At 38.0% G+C, this 15,875-nt stretch overlaps 1 protein-coding gene across 2 annotated transcripts in view; it reads left to right on the top strand.

The window, feature by feature from the left end:
* IQGAP2 (IQ motif containing GTPase activating protein 2) overlaps positions 1 to 15,875 on the top strand; it is a 265,034-nt gene that overhangs the window by 189,252 nt on the left and 59,907 nt on the right. For both annotated transcript variants that reach the window (XM_017640236.3, XM_073234963.1), the window contains 4 exons: positions 1,495 to 1,585; positions 6,132 to 6,299; positions 10,445 to 10,587; positions 12,437 to 12,607. In XM_017640236.3, the coding sequence (XP_017495725.3) occupies positions 1,495 to 1,585; positions 6,132 to 6,299; positions 10,445 to 10,587; positions 12,437 to 12,607 (573 nt within the window). The remainder of the gene's footprint in view (positions 1 to 1,494; positions 1,586 to 6,131; positions 6,300 to 10,444; positions 10,588 to 12,436; positions 12,608 to 15,875) is intronic.

The following is a 15,875-nucleotide window of genomic DNA, read 5'->3' as shown; positions in this document are numbered from 1 at the left end:
TTCCCATCTTGCTTCCTGTTTGAACCTTCCCCTGGCCATTCTCCCAAGAAACAGAAAAAGTCACCAACAGCTGATGGTTCCCATGTGACAGACATAACTAGAGATGATTGCGGAAGCAGGAACCAAGCCTTCCGCAGTGGTCTCTGATAGCCCGGTTGTTGCAGGATGAAATAGATATATTGTCTCATTTTCAGAGCCCTTTCGGATAGGTCATCTCATATTTGTCTCTGAGGGAAATGCTGTTGAAGCCCGCCAGAGGAGCTAGTAACTATTAATTTCTCCTAAATGGTGCTGCTGGTTCTCCATGACCCCAATGAGCCACCTTCTGTTCATTACAGTCTTGCTTTTGAATTTAGTACATGACACTTAATTCCTACACATAGGCAAATGTTCCCATTTTTTTTTAATGGACTGTCATCTTCCCTGAAAATTATTACTGAGGGCAAAATTTACTTGTAGTCTTGGACTAGTTTATATAAAATGCAGTTACTGTCTGGACATCCCATTTAATCACATTATATGCCAGCACCACATTTGTAGCAAGATCATCATAATCAACTCAAAAGTAAAAAATTATAAAGATAATTCAATACTTTTTCATGGCTGCTATCACTTGCTTTCTGAAGCTATCCTTACGATTTAGTCTTCTTAAATTAATCCCTTCTTAGCTATTTCAGGATCATATATCTACAGCTAATATTACCCTGATTACATTGTATTATAATTACTTTTTGATACATCTGTCTCTTCTACTAAACTAGTAGTGCCTTGAGGGCAATCACCATTTTTTGTTTGGTTTTATTTTTGTCTCTGTGTCTGGTAAATGGTGAGTATCATTGTGTTTCCCTCAAATTTAAAGTATCCCATGGCACTTGGGGCCACCTTGGGAACCACAGTTACTAAGTGATTAGGGAAGAGCAGCCAGAGAAGGCTTTTTTGTAGGAGGTGGTATTTGAGTTAAGGCCTGAACGGTAAGAAGCCAACAGCTGGGCAGCTGGGGTAGAACGTTGTGATGTAGAAGGCTGGTGTGCAGGTCTGGAACCAGGTAGCCGAGGAGAGTAAGGTCAAGCCAGAGGTGTCCACAGGGTCAGATCATTAAAAGCTAACAGTCCTCGGGAAGGCAATTCTGTTTCCTCCTAACTGCAGGGCAGAGCCTTTAAGAAGTTTAAACAGTAGTGTAATGAGATGTCCATTTTAAAGAGACCATCTGGTTCAATGTAGGTGACTGCTGTGGGAGAGGGCAAACTTTGAAGCAACAAATGCAAATAGACCAGTGCAGCTGTTCAGCTGTGAGATGGTGGTGGGCTTGTCTAAAGGGGTAGAAGCGGTCAGAGCTGGGGTCTATTCCATTAGTAGCTTGCACAGTAAATGGCAGTGCTTGGTAGTTGATAAAGAAGAGTTTGTGAAAACAATAATAAAAGGCTCCTGAAAAAAGGGTTATTTGGTTGCATCATCACTCACTGTTCTTTCTTTTATTCTACAACGATATTCCAGGACTGTGAGAGTGCTTCTAAAGTCCTCTGGCTGGATGAGATACAGCATGCTGTCAATGAGGCTAACCTGGACAAGGACAAAGCAAGACAGTGTAAGCGCTCACCTCCTTCCCTGGCCCAGCTGGCCCTGCTTGGATCTGTTTATGCCCCCTGAATTTTTGTTTTAGTTCCTTATTTTTAAAAGTTACATGATTTTTAATTTCTGAAAAGATCTGGACTCTCTTACCAATTTCAGTTCTTGAATGCATATTTTTACAAAAATAAGATTTATTGGTTGCACTATTTTCAGTGATTACATGCTATCCCCAACAAAATCTGAGAACATTGCTGAACAAAATCCAGAAAGCAAAACACGATTTCTAAATTTTCCAATTTATAGTTTAATCAAGCCCTTTTCCATCTTGATCTTTAGAAAACTAGCCCTTTTCTGATTAATAAATGCCTAACCTCTCTTCCATGCTTTCCAATGTATTTTTCATGGTTTTCCAGAGAAACAGAACTAAATGTATTGCTATGTATGTTTGTGTATGTGTGCATGCTCAGGTGTGTGTATGGTTCCGTTTCTCTGGAAAACATATAGACTGTACACATACAGGTATATGGGAAGAGAAAGAGAATAGACGTGAGGAATCAAAGCAGTATTCAGAATAATCTGACTCACAATACCTATGGAACTGACTAATCATAAGTGGAAGTGAAATAGTCTACTAAATTCTTACTCTATTTGTGCAAGTGGAGGAAGAGTTCTAGTTCAAGTGAATAGAAGTATTACTTGAATCATAAAAACAGGAAGTTGTGGCCCCTCAGTCAATTCAGACTTGAGTCATTCACAGACCCAGAACCCCTTGAATAAAGGGGAGGCGAGGTCCCCTGGAGAAAGGACTCTGCCACACTACAAAGTTTTATACTGTTCATCTTTCTCTCAGGAGTCCCCAGACCTATGCCCTTTTACCATGGTGTCTGTGCTGAGGGGAAGGGACAAAATCAGACTTGGCAGGGATTAGTGGACACTGGCTCTGAACTGACACTGATTCCAAGTGACCAAAACATGGCAGTGGCCCACCAGTCAGAGTACAGGCTTATGGGGGTCACGTGATCAGGGTTTAGCTCGGGTCCAGGTCCATTGAGTCCTTAAACCTACCCTGAGATTATGTCTCCAGGTCCAGGATGCACATTTGGAAGAGACATACTCAACAACTGATAGAATCCCTCCATTAGCTCAAATAGTGTTTTTTAAATTTTATTCTAAGCTTCTGTGTTCATAAAGCAAAATTCACATGGCAGTGTAAAGTAGCTTCAAAGTTCACAAACTAACATTTCTTCATATATGAATAGCCTACAAAAACTTTAAAATAAGATTCCTAAAAGTGTAGCTCATTAACCTGCCCAGTCATAGCTCAGTCAGAATATATCCTGTGTATCAGTGAAGACTGTTGAGATGCCTTAGTCTTGCTCCAAAGATGTGCTTTCCAACTTCAGAAGCATCTGTGAGGAACATCTGGTTTTTATTTCCTTAGCCTGGAAAAATATGTCTATTTCCCCAACCTGAACTTTTATACCCTTAGGATCTTTAAAGTCTTTCCATTCCAGCAATCTAGTCCTTAAGAAAAAAAAATAAAACCAACATTTGTATATAAGAGATTTAAGTTTAAATATAAAACTGAAGGCAGCCATAATTTGAAGAAACACTTTAAGAAGTTAAATTGTACATAGCCTGAAAGGATTACAGTTTTTCTCTTAGAGATCAAACCAATGTAGAAGTTATTCTACTCCTTTTACTCCGAGTTCTCACATTTGGTCTGCAAATGTTAAGTCAATTTATTTTTACATTGAGACTTTACATAGTTCTATTGACTATGAAAGTAAGAGATTTTCTCAAATACACATGATTTTGTACCCCACACTTGTACATTTAAAATCTTATCTCCAGCCTCTTGTCTTATCCCTTGGAAAAGTTGATTGTTTCTTCTGTGATACGTAACAACAGAAAGATGTTCTGAAGATAAAACCATCTATATCCTGACATTAAGATGAGAATTTTCCAGTTTTTCAACAAGGAATTTAATCTTTCTTTTAAAAGCATTCTTCATCCTTTTTATGAAGTCTTGAAACAGATTCTAGTCACATGTTGTAAGCATCAAACCTACTCCCTGGTAATTTGATAAAAGAAACTGTGGTGGCCTATATATTTTACCACAGGCAAGATTTGAAAGGGCACAGTAACTGAAGTCTCCTTCATGTCGGCCCAGTGTTCATTCCCACTGGAGCATCTCGCTCTCTTAAAGTGGATTAGTTTCTACTTTTCATTCCTTGGAACACTGTCTCTCAGCCTTGCTTCATTATTGTACCCTAAACAAGCTTTTTAAATATTTTTCCCTAGTTGCCCCTCACCATGAAATGTTTAAGTACCACCTACATATTGATCTGTTTATGTACCATATATAGATCTGTGCTTTGTATGTAAATGATTTTTTTTACTCCCTTCCCCTAATTATTAATTTTTGTCCTACTTGGGGTTATTACCACCTCTTTTGAGAACACATGCCTTAGTGAAAGCCTGCTGGTATATGGCTTAAAATGTAAAGCAAACCTTTTTTGAATCTCTTAGGAGATTTATGAAAGGTTTTTTAATTTGTTCCTTAGCAGAAACCTTCCTGACTTTATGAAGATCACTTATATGATATACTCAACTCCCTGGAACTTCACCATAAGCCACAGAATAAGTGAAAAAGCAATCAAAATAGATACTGCAAAGCCTGTGCAGTGGAACTAACTGATTTATTCTACTCTTTGGGGACCTCTTAGACAGATAGTTTGAGCCTATTTATTCTTGTCTTAGGCATAATGCTAATACGTTTGTTGTTTATCTTCTCAACTCAGAGTTGGCTACATCAGAAACCACAAATTAGCAGGCAGCTAAGTATTGGGATGCCCTATAGAGAAACACAGACAGCAGCAAAGAGTGATAGCTGACAGTGACAATCAGGGTGGAGGGACTAAAAAGCTTAGGTGGCTGAGGCCATTTAGTGCAGGAACAAAGCAGCCCAAACACCTCAATGCCTCAATGGGAAGCATTGCTCACTGTTTTTACGGTACAGCATAATTTTAATGAAATGAAGGACTCTTCTGGCAGTTCTCAGCAACCATTAAGCACGAACTGTGTACCAGGGACTGTAGGGTAAAATGATGAGCCGAGATAGACTGTTCTGTTAGTGTTTTCTCCAGGACTTAGGTTTTCCTGGAAAATGGTTCTGGTAAGATGAAAAGAAAAGTAAGGTTCAGTTATCTGGAAAATTACCTGTGGACCTACTCTGTGCACAACAATACTGAATGGTAAAGCATGTTACTATGTGCAAGAAATGCATGCCTTTTTGATACCCATCTTTTAAGGAAAATACTGGGTTAGATGAAGCCATCAGATATAATTCATGTGTGAATTCTTTGACATTTACATTTTATTTCCCACACACCTCTCAAGCACCAGTACTGCATTTTTCTCATTCCACAGAGCTTTCTTGGAGACGAGGAAAGGGGACCCATTCACCCATACTTACTAACTTCTATAAGCACAAGATCACACTGCTACACCTTCTGCTGAGTAACAATTGGAGTTTTCTACAGAAGTTCTTTATTCTCTATGTGCTTCTCCAGATTTTCATGACCACAACTCTAGGCTGTTGAAAGTCAAACTCTGTTTTTCTTGCCTCTTCAGCCTTGATAGTTCCATGTACAAGGGAACATGATCTAGTGGCAACAATATACCACCTCATATTTGCATTTGTGTGGTAGAGTTTGACATGTGTGTTTGAAAAATGGAAAAAAGAAAAAAAATCCACCTCTCCCCTCTCTTTTCATCAAAATCTTTTTCATACAGAAATTATTTTAACCTGTTTCTTCCATCTTGGGTTCTCATTTCTAACTCAGTGAATTTACAGGTTGTGAAACCAGTAGTCCCATTTCTTGGGCCAGAATGTTGTTACCTGTAACTAAAGTGGACCATACAAAATTTTAAATGGTACCTTTCTTTAGGCAACCAAGAATTTAATGTGGTTTATCTATGGGGAGAAGTTTGAAATGGGATAAACTGCTTTGTAGGTTGAAATTGGTTCCGGAATTAAGTTTCTGAACTCCATTGCACCTATCCACCAGCTGCGCTTTTTGCCTTGCTAGAACATTTGTTTAGGTTGCTAATGGCAATCTTGTGAGGTATGCTAGCACTATTCGAGAGAATAACATCAGGATTGCCATAGCTTGAATGGCATTTTACTTGTTCTGAAATAAATGTCTTCATAAAGCTAGTTCTCAAATGCTGATTGATGGACTACATATCTCCTTTTGGCAGACATTCACCCCATTTCATAGATTATTGCAGTGAGCAAATCCCTACTGCCTTGATCACACACCAGAGTAACCAAGAAATACTGTGGTTTTTAATAAGCCATGTTTCTGGATTCTTACTCTTCTTACAGCCTAAGCTGGTAGGTGAGTTGGCAGCTGGCTTGGGCAAATGTGGTACATACTCTCAAAGAGTAAAAAGGTTTAATACTAATGTATTCCTATAATGTTGAAATATATTTTTGCATGCCTCTAGGGTAAACAGAAGATAACCATTAACAAAAACTTTTTTTTATTACCCAGGGGTTACACTGGTCATTGATGTTAATCAGTGTTTGGAGAAACAAAACTCAAGTGATATTTTGTCTGTTTTGAAGTCTTCCATTGATAATACAAATGACATAATCCCTGAGTGTGCTGACAGATACTATGATGCCCTTGCGAAAGCAAAAGAACGAAAATCAAAAAGTGGTAAGATTTTCCATCATTTAGCACAAAATATCATCTTGAATATGATGGTTTCTGTGGTATTGTATTTTTCTTAATTTTAAGACATATTGCTTTCAAATGACCACTTGTAAAATGTTTTTTTTCATCTATGGCAAAGGAAATGTTTTAGATATTTGTTGTCTCTTTTGTTTTTTGGAAAGCTGTGATGAACTTGGTGGCTATGCATAAGTGGCATCATAGACTCAAAAAAGTGGAGTATTTAAGGAGACTTTCCTTTATATAGGATTGCTGGCTGATCCTTTCCTCCAGTGACCAAATGGATTTTACACTAATATTTCTCTCTGTCCTTTATGAAACAAATGATACGTGACTGCACAATATTTAGTAGGGGTAAAGAGTAATATTGAAAATATAGAAAAAAGTCCAGTGAATTGGCCTCCAAGGGATCAAATCAATAACCAATATTTATGCCTGTTCACTTATGCCTATTCAATCCAGTGGAAGATCATGAAATGTTAGCTCTGAAAAATTTCTTTGAGATCCTGAGTTTAAAACTCATGTTTCAGGTTTAGAAATTCATGTTTATGAGGTTTTGGACTGAGAGAGAAAATTACCAACCCAAGGAGGTCATTTTTGGCAGTTAATCCATCATTCATTTAGTAGATTTTTATTAAGCACCTAGTGTCAGGGATGAAGGTGTCTGACTCCTAGGGTGGTGTTCATTTGCACCCCATCATAGGTCATGTACATAGTACTTTTCATCTTTAGGAAACTACTGTGACAGTATATGGCCTTAGAAGTGGAAGCTGAGAAAAAAAATTTTTTAGTTCAATTGGAAGTCTGTCCAGTAGTACCCCATGTACTTACTTTAACTTTGTCTACTCTATTTCCAACTTGGAGATTGCACCTTCCATTTGAGCTAATTTCCTGTCAATTAATATGAACAGGGCTTTGACTACTCTCCCTTATTTGGCATCTTATCACCCTGAGACCCTCTCTGTCAGGGCTTCCCATAGTGTCCCTACCTCATCCTTCCTGTGGAAAGAATTACACAGTGCTATTAATGTGGGAGTTGAGGGTCCTATATTTGGCCTATTATCATTTCAAATCCATCCTGGCCCGAACTTCATTTATCTTCTTTCCTCTACACTTGCCTACTTCTCTTCCCATGTGCCATGTTCTGGTGAATAGAGTCAAAATATCCCCAGATAAGCAATTTAGGAACCCAGGAGTTACTTAGATTCATTTGCCTGCCAAAAAAAGAGAGATAGGAGACGGGGAGGACAGCTGAGACTTTGTTAGGGACTGTGTTGACTCTATGGATCAATGTGGTGAGTATTGCCATCTTAACAATATTAAGTCTTCTGATCCATGTACATTGGATGTTTTTCCTTTTAATTAGGTCTTCTTTAATTCTTTCAGTAATGCTTTTTAGTTTTCAGTGTGTAAGGCGTGCATTTCTTTTATTAAATTTATTCCTGCATATTTTATCATTTTGGATGCTATTCTAAATGTTTTCCTAATTTCATTTTAGAGTTGTTTATTGTTAATATACAGAAACACAATTGATTTTTTATTAAGATATAATTCACGTACTATAAAACTCACCCTTTTAAGATGTGTAATTCAGAGGTTTGCAGTATATTCACAGACTTACATAGCCAATATAACCAGTTAGTTCCAGAACATTTTCATTATACCAAATGAAACTGTACCTATTAGCCATTGCTCCCCACCGACCGTTTCAGCCCTAGGAATCTAAGTGATCTACTTCCTGTCTCTATGGTTTTGCCTATTCTGGACATTTCATATGAATGGAATCAAACTGTGTCGGGCTTCTTTCACTTAACATAATGTTCTCACAGTTCATTGTGTCATAGCATGTATCAGTTCTTCATTGCTTTTTGTGGTGAACAATATTCTGTTAACATTGACATTACAATGATACTCCATTGTATGTATATGCCACATTTTGCTTATCCATTCATCAATTGATGGAATTTGGATTTTCCCCCCATTTTTGGCTATTCTGAATAAGATTTCTGTAAATATTTGTATACAAGTTTTTGCATGGACATATTTTCATATGATTGATTTTTGTATATTAATCTTATATCCTGCAACCTTGCTGAACTCATTTCTACTAGTTTTTTAGTGGATTCCTTAGGCCATCACCTGTTTTTGTAAATAAAGTTGTAGTGGCACCTAGCCACATTCATTAATTTACATATTGTCTATGGCTGCTTTCATGCTATAATGACAGAACTGAGTAGTTTGTATTAGAGACCTATACCCCACAAAGCTGAAAATACTTACTCCCTAGCCCTTTGCAGAAAAAGTTTCCAACCCCTGTTCTAAAAGAAAGAGGAGAAGACTGAGATTTCAGGCAATTAAAGACTGATTTTCACTCCCAGATAAAGTGATGAACTTTGTATTTAGGGAGTAGACAGGATGATTTATTCTTATCTTTTTCACCTCAGACTCTGTAATGTCTTTTCTTTCCCAAACTGAAGTGTCCACTCTTAGGTGGATCACTCAGCCTTACAGCTCAGTTTAGTTCTTATGTATAGGTATAATTTTGTCTGAAAGGTATCTAGAGAGTATGTCCTTTTTTAAAATGCTTACTACCTCTTAAGTAACAGAATCCTTCTCTTTTATTGGTTTCCTCAAAGCCCATAATTAGTCTTTTCCCTAAATAAAAAACAACTACATTTCTTAGAAAAAAATTTTGGGGCCTTGTGCTGGAGACACCTTCCCAAGCCTCTTGTCTGACTGTAAATGCATACTTGATGTAAAAATGAAAGGAATTCTCTTTTCCTATTATCCACTGACATCCCAACCCAAATAAAAGCCAGTGTGGTTGGCTTTTAACCAAGACCCTTTTACTTCTCAGTTATTATGTAAATAAGTGAAGATACCCACTTTCACCATCTTTGTTCACCTGCTTTGCTTTCTACTGAGAGAGTTGCCTTAAAAAGGTGTGTCTGTTCTTCTGAAAACATTTGTGAATGAGACTACTACTGGTGATTGAAAATACAATGATTACCTGTGATTACCCTAATATGTACAATATATTTTCTAGTAGATCAGCATTTCTAAACAGGTAACAGCTGTCTCTCTGCCCATCTGAAGAGATCTATCCATCTCTCTTCCTGGGCACTGACAAATAGAACAGTTTAGGGCATGTAGAGCCAAATAACGTAAACAACACACGTAAGAGCCTTAAAGTTATTTCTGCTTCGTTCTTGAATCATTTAAGTTCTATGAGGAAGTTCACTTCACTTTTGATTTACCTTTAAAGACAAATAGTCGACTGCTCACCTGGCAGTCATTGGCTTAGATTTGTCTCTGTCAGAACTTGTTTATTTTTTTATTTTTTTGGTTTTAGATCTCTGGTCTGGGACAGGAATCATGATCATTCAACAAATTAAACGGATTTCTAAATAGGACATGTAACCCATGGATCCGTGAGAAGGGAGAGAGAGTCTTGTTTACCAAGTTAAGCCATGACTGCCACAGACTTTTTTCTAGTATGCCCTTTCCCCCAGATTAAGTCCCTTTGACAATTTTCCTCCCATTTTGTGTGGTTGTTTATATCAAGATGAGAACCAGGAATATTCCTTCTTCCTACTTGGTGACCTTAGTGTTTGTGAATGCCATTTTGTGCCTTGGATAAGTTTGTCTGCAAAAATGAGTCATTTCTGTTTTGGTTTAATGCACATCATTGGCCTTTCTTAAATAACAGGTCACAGTCCTTGTAGATCACTCCTCAGAAGTTGCTGGAAGACTTTCTAAGCAGAGGATTCTTGCTCGTTGGTCTCCTCCGTCTGCTGGGGGTGCTCTTCACTTGTCGGGCATACTCTTCTATCCTACTTTTCCTTCTTGTTGGCCATGTGTGATCCTGTCATCCTCATGAGAAATTTTGGATCCAGAGCTACCGTTAGACATCAGTCTCTCCTCTTTTTTCTTTGGCTTGTCAGGGAGCTGCCATTGAATACATAGAATTCACTACATTCTAGTGAGTCATTGCTAATGATTTTAACTTTGACCACCCGACTGCTTCATAAATACGTCTGCATTAGATTATTTTACATATTGAAGAAAATACATTGATGTTGAAGGGCTCCATGTTCCTTTATAGAATGTAACAAACTTTTTTTCTTCAGTGTCTACTGAAGGTCCATGGCTCAAACTCATGCTGCAGGACAAATATGAGTATTACTACAACATCGATTCAAAAGAGAGTTCCTGGGCCTTACCTGAAACATGCTTGCTTAGAGAATCATGGCTCATGACAAAAGAAATTGAGGTAGGAGGATCATGTTTGACAGAAAACTGTGCTATTTAAAGATAAGTGTGATTGCTTTGCTATTTTTGAATCATGGAAGTGAATTTGATTTATTTGAAGGCTGGATATGGAGTAAAATCTTCATGACCTGCAGCTGGAGTAGCTGCATGGTTACTAACTTTTGGAATGTTTTCCATATTGGCATAACAACACCAAACAGCAGGGGGAAGAACGCTTCTGCAGCTCACCTGGGATGGTGACTTACTCTAAGAAATCAATCTTTATGTTTTCCTTGACAATTCCTTGGCTGTCACTATTCAAAATGTCTTCTTTCTTTCTCCCTCTAGCCTACCACACAAATATCTAGATCTTTTAAAAAGTGAGTAATGTTTCCTAGGGGGAAATGCTTTTGGAGAATGTTCACCAAGATTGCTTTGGACTTGAAACCAGAAATTGGATACAAAAGATATGAAAATTGCTGTTTGACCTAGGCATTGTATGCTTAAAGGGAAAACACTGATAGTAACTGAGTTTTTTTGAAAAAAATAGAATACACAAATGTAAATCTTATAGAACTGTTCAAAGTCACCAGCATCAAAGATACCATAGTATAGCAGTTCTGTGGACAGGATCACCAGTACGGTCTTTACTAAAACTCAGAGAAGAAACCATGGCCTGGGGCTGACAATGCCACCAGAAATTCTGAATGACAAGAAGATAGTGAAGAGCATAGCTCATTAACTAATTTCTAATGTTCATAGTTCCCACAATTTCCAGGAAAATGGCATTGTGGCAATAAATTATTAATGTCACTGTTGAAAAATGAAATTATGGACCACATTTTAAAACCATATGCTATATTTGAAAAAATATATCAAACTGAAGATGCAGCATCAAAGGGTTAAAATTCAGCACCAAAAACTACTCAACGTGGCATCTTAACATGCCCTAGGTAAAACTTTGTGAAACTGAGCATCATTCTTTTAGGATTATTAAGAAGTGGAGGGTCTACATGGTAAAAACAAATTTTATTTCTTCTAGACAATCTAAAATTACTAATTTTAACCAATGAATTTTAATCAATGAATATATATATATATATGTATGTCTTCTCTTAAAGGTGTTTATGCATCTTTTATATGATTTCACTTTTAATCTTTTAAATTAACTATCCATTGACTCCAATCATACTAGATAAAAGGCATCAGCCATAGAAATGAGTCCAATCTTTGCTTCGATCTCTCAAAGAACATAGAAGTTCATAATTCACAGAGACTTTTCACAGTCTCCCTTGCTCCTTTTTTCCCATTCATCTAGGTTTCCCAGGATAGCACTTGTTTTACCTTTTCATCCCCTTTCCTTCTGCCCTAGACATTTTTCCCAAAAAATTTCTTTTTTGAGTTTCTCCCAGCTTATTGTGGGGGTCTGCCTACCCCAGCCTAGTCAGAAAAGGGGGTAGAGGAGCCTGAGAACTTCATAGGCACTGTAGCCCTTTCCTTGGTGGACCCTGTGGGGAGGAAATGGTGCATATTCTTAGTGTAATCATCCTTGCCCCCTTTTCACTCTTAGTGCCAGGCCTCATGTCTGGTCCTTGCTGGCATCATTCGCGTATCTCTGGGTCCAAATCTTGAGGTCATTCCACTGCATTCTTACACCCTCCTAGCACAAAGTTCAGAGGATTCCAAAATTGCATCACTGGAAAGAAGAAGCTAAGTCAGTTCATCCCTTGGCTCTGGTCAAATCTGTTTTTAAACCAAACCGGAAAGAGCCATCCATATCATGTTCTAAAAGATTCCGTTTTCAGAAGCTATTCTATATACTCCTTTCACCTGATGTGTGAAGTATAACCATAAGAAATGTATCTTGCCAGGACATTGTTGAGGATGTCACAGTGAATCACATTCGTGAGAATATGTGGTCTGCTTCCGAAGATTTGCTTCTTCGCTTTAAAGCTACAAGTGCAGGATCGCTCCTTAGAAAAGAGTATGAAGCTAGGAAATCGTATTTGTATGACCAAGAAGAGCATGTGGTCAAAATACAGGTATGTGAATCACTTACCACTAATTACAGCAAAACAGTTGTATCCCCTGAAAATGTTTTATTTGATAAGAGGACAGTCAACTACCAGCATTTTAATAAACAAATCCAGGTACAGATTTTTTTCTTAATCAGTACCCCTGAGCCTGCTTTATAAAGGCTCTACAATGGAAAGGATGTTGCGTGATTTTTTTACCTGTGGCCTTCTGGAGAATATTCAGGGACACTGTGGATTTACACAGGTCCACCTGCCACCAGCATCACTAGAGCCAGAGGGACACCACAAATCAGAGTTGACTCTCAAAAGCTGGATCTCCTTGTGTCACCTACTTTCTGACTCGGGTCCTTTATGAATTGGTTTTTAGTGGTGTGTGAATGTTGAATGGTATCTGGATTGCTATGCTCTTCTAGCCTAAAAGAACAGAAGAGCCAATGAAATAGATTTACAATCTCCAGGACTGTCTTCTCCCTTATCCAATCTGTTAAGTAGGCCTGCAAGAGAAACCCTTATTCCCATTTTTTTCGCTTTTCTTGTTTTTATTTCTTAAGTTTACAGGACTTGTCCAAACTCACTGGTTGGCAAGAGAGCTCAACAGATCTAAATGTTTCTCCTCTGTATTCCCCTAGCACCCTCTACCAACCCCCTTGCTGAGTTCTGACAAGCTGGGTGTCTGTCCAGTTCTGTGCATCCAAAGTGATACTCTTATTGACCGGCAGTTTGATGGATTTTTGCTTTGGACAGTAACTATGAAATTTCCTAAATGGAACATTGTGAAGTTGAAGAGTTTGTCTTTTGTGATCATTGGTATACTTACTGGCTTCCTCCACCAAAGTATATCATTCAGGACAGAAAATTAGTTTTTAAAACTTTCGTATTCTTGCGCCTTGCATATGAAAGGTGCTCAAATGTTTGAATTTGCTCAGATCTTAAGATGTTAGAAAACAGAAATGATTAATTTTCAAGACAAATTTCTCCTATAAACCTGACTCTCGAAGAATTTTTCTGGTTGAACCATCAAAAGTTTCCATTTTGTTCCTTCTTTAAACAAATATTAGGCAAAACACCTGAAATAAGCAAAAGCCAAAAAATAGAATCATCTACACTGCTGCAAAGTCTCAAATTTTGCACAGAATTCAAAGAGTGTCATCTGACATGACACATTTTGGGCCAACCCTAAGCTCTTACAGTCTCAGAACACAGAGCGTATCATAGAGCTCTTCTGAAGAGCCCACCAGGGTAAAATCTGTCCGATGTCAGGACCCCCCAAGGGGGCTGGAGGAAGAACAGAAAATCGTTTGGAGCCTTTTTGGTCATCCTCAGCAGTGGCAACAGTCAACAAACTGTAAAGTTACCCCGCCATGCCTTTTTCCCCACTTTCCCAGCAGTGCCTAATAAGGAGGGCTTAAGGCCTAGAGGCAAGCTGCGAACTGGAGATGAATACGTAGTTGATGGAAACCTGTTGAGCTCCAAAACCAAAACACCATGAGCCAAAGGGTGTCAAGTTATCTCATTTCTTGCCAAAGTGGCTGATTCATCCAAAATTAGGGGAAAGATCTGAAATCTGGAGACTTCCTTCCATAGAACCACTGCTAGCTGGAATCAGCCCCAGACGCAGTAGTCTTAACACATTCAGAGGGAAAGCTCCCAGGCTGAGGCCCACCACACCACAGCCCGCCCCTTCCCCTCAGCTTCTGCCTGGGAACTGAATCGTGTCCACGGAATATACAGCAGTAAGAGCCAGGCCTCTGTCTCGAATGCTTACAGAACAAACCAGAAGATGGCCAAGCAAACATGGAGGAAAGTAAAGAAGAATCTATGCAGCCATATTGGCTTTTTTTTTTCTTTTTTCTTTTGTTATAATGGACATCCTTGTCTCACTCTGATTTTAAAAGGAATGATTCTTACATTTCACCAGGTATAATATTATGGATTTTTGTTCAATAACCTTTTTCTGGTTAAGAGTTTTTTTTCGTTTGTTGAGCTTTTTAAATTGAAAAAGTAATGTGAATTTTGTTAAGTGGTTTGCACCTATTGAGATAATCTATTTTTAGTTTTAATTTATTAATGTCTGTAAGGTTGAAGGCACTGGGGGGAGGGAGGAGCATGTCGGACACTGATGACATGACAAAGTCCCCAGCTGCTGCCCCCTCCCAACCTGAAAAATGTTCCTTAGGCTAGCCAATCCTTGCACCGCTGTAAATCTAAGCTCTGCCTCGCCCTACCTTCTTTAAAAACTCGCTGCCTGTCTACTTTCGCGTGACTTCCCCGGCCAGTGATAGCCAGACCGTGGAACTTCGCCCAGGGGCATTCAAATAAATTACCTGGCCCTTTGTTGCCTCTCTTTGCCTGCTTATTTCAGCTAGAATTTATCTTACAATGTCTTAACTTATATAATTAGCCTTTTCAGTGATAAATAAGTCTTTGTGCAACCACAACTTTGTATGGGTATCCACATATACACATTTAAACACACACGTACATGCATAATGTGTGTGTGTAAGTATATACTACATGGAATATATGTCATATTTTGCTAATATGTTATCTAAGATTTTTGTTTCTATATTCAACAGTAACATTGCTTATGATTATATTCTTTTGTGTCTTCTCATTTTTGACTTTGTCACTTTTGCAAGAGGTTTGTCGATTTTTATAGATCTTTCAAAAAATGAGGTCGTTGTTTCCTTGATATTCCTTATTTTGCTGTTTTTAATGTCCTTGATCTCTGCTCTTTATTTTTTCTCTGTCTGCTTTGGGTTCATGTTGCCCTTATTTTTCTAGGTTCTTGAGGGTGAGACCTAAGGTCAGTGTTTTGAGACTTTTTCCCTTTTCCTATGTATGCATTGTTGTTCTGGGTTTTGTTGTATTTCCATTTTCTTTGACCTGCCTTCCTCTGGGTTACTAAATTTAAATGTTTTTTTAATTCTATTCTGATTTATAGTGTTTTGAGTATATGTCTTTGTCTGGCTTTTTTAGTGGTGGTTGTAGGTATTACTATAGATGATATATAATCACCATCCACTGGTGCCATCATTTTACTGATTTGATTTATGTATGTGCAGAAATCTTTCCTCCCTTCACATCCCATTACTCCTCCCTCCTTTGTAAGATAATTGTATTTCCTGTATATTCATTTAGAACCGCATCATATAATTTTATAATTTTTGCTTCAATAATCAAACATAATTTAGAAAACCCAAGAGGAAAAGTAACGTCCATTGTGTTCAATAATATTTTTTGCTTACTGTGTTTTCTTTTTTCTTTCTTCCTG

The sequence above is a fragment of the Manis javanica genome, chromosome 1, assembly GCF_040802235.1.
Source record: "Manis javanica isolate MJ-LG chromosome 1, MJ_LKY, whole genome shotgun sequence".
Lineage (NCBI taxonomy): Eukaryota > Metazoa > Chordata > Mammalia > Pholidota > Manidae > Manis > Manis javanica.
Note: the sequence above shows the minus strand (reverse complement) of the source record. Positions and strands in the feature narration are given on the sequence as shown.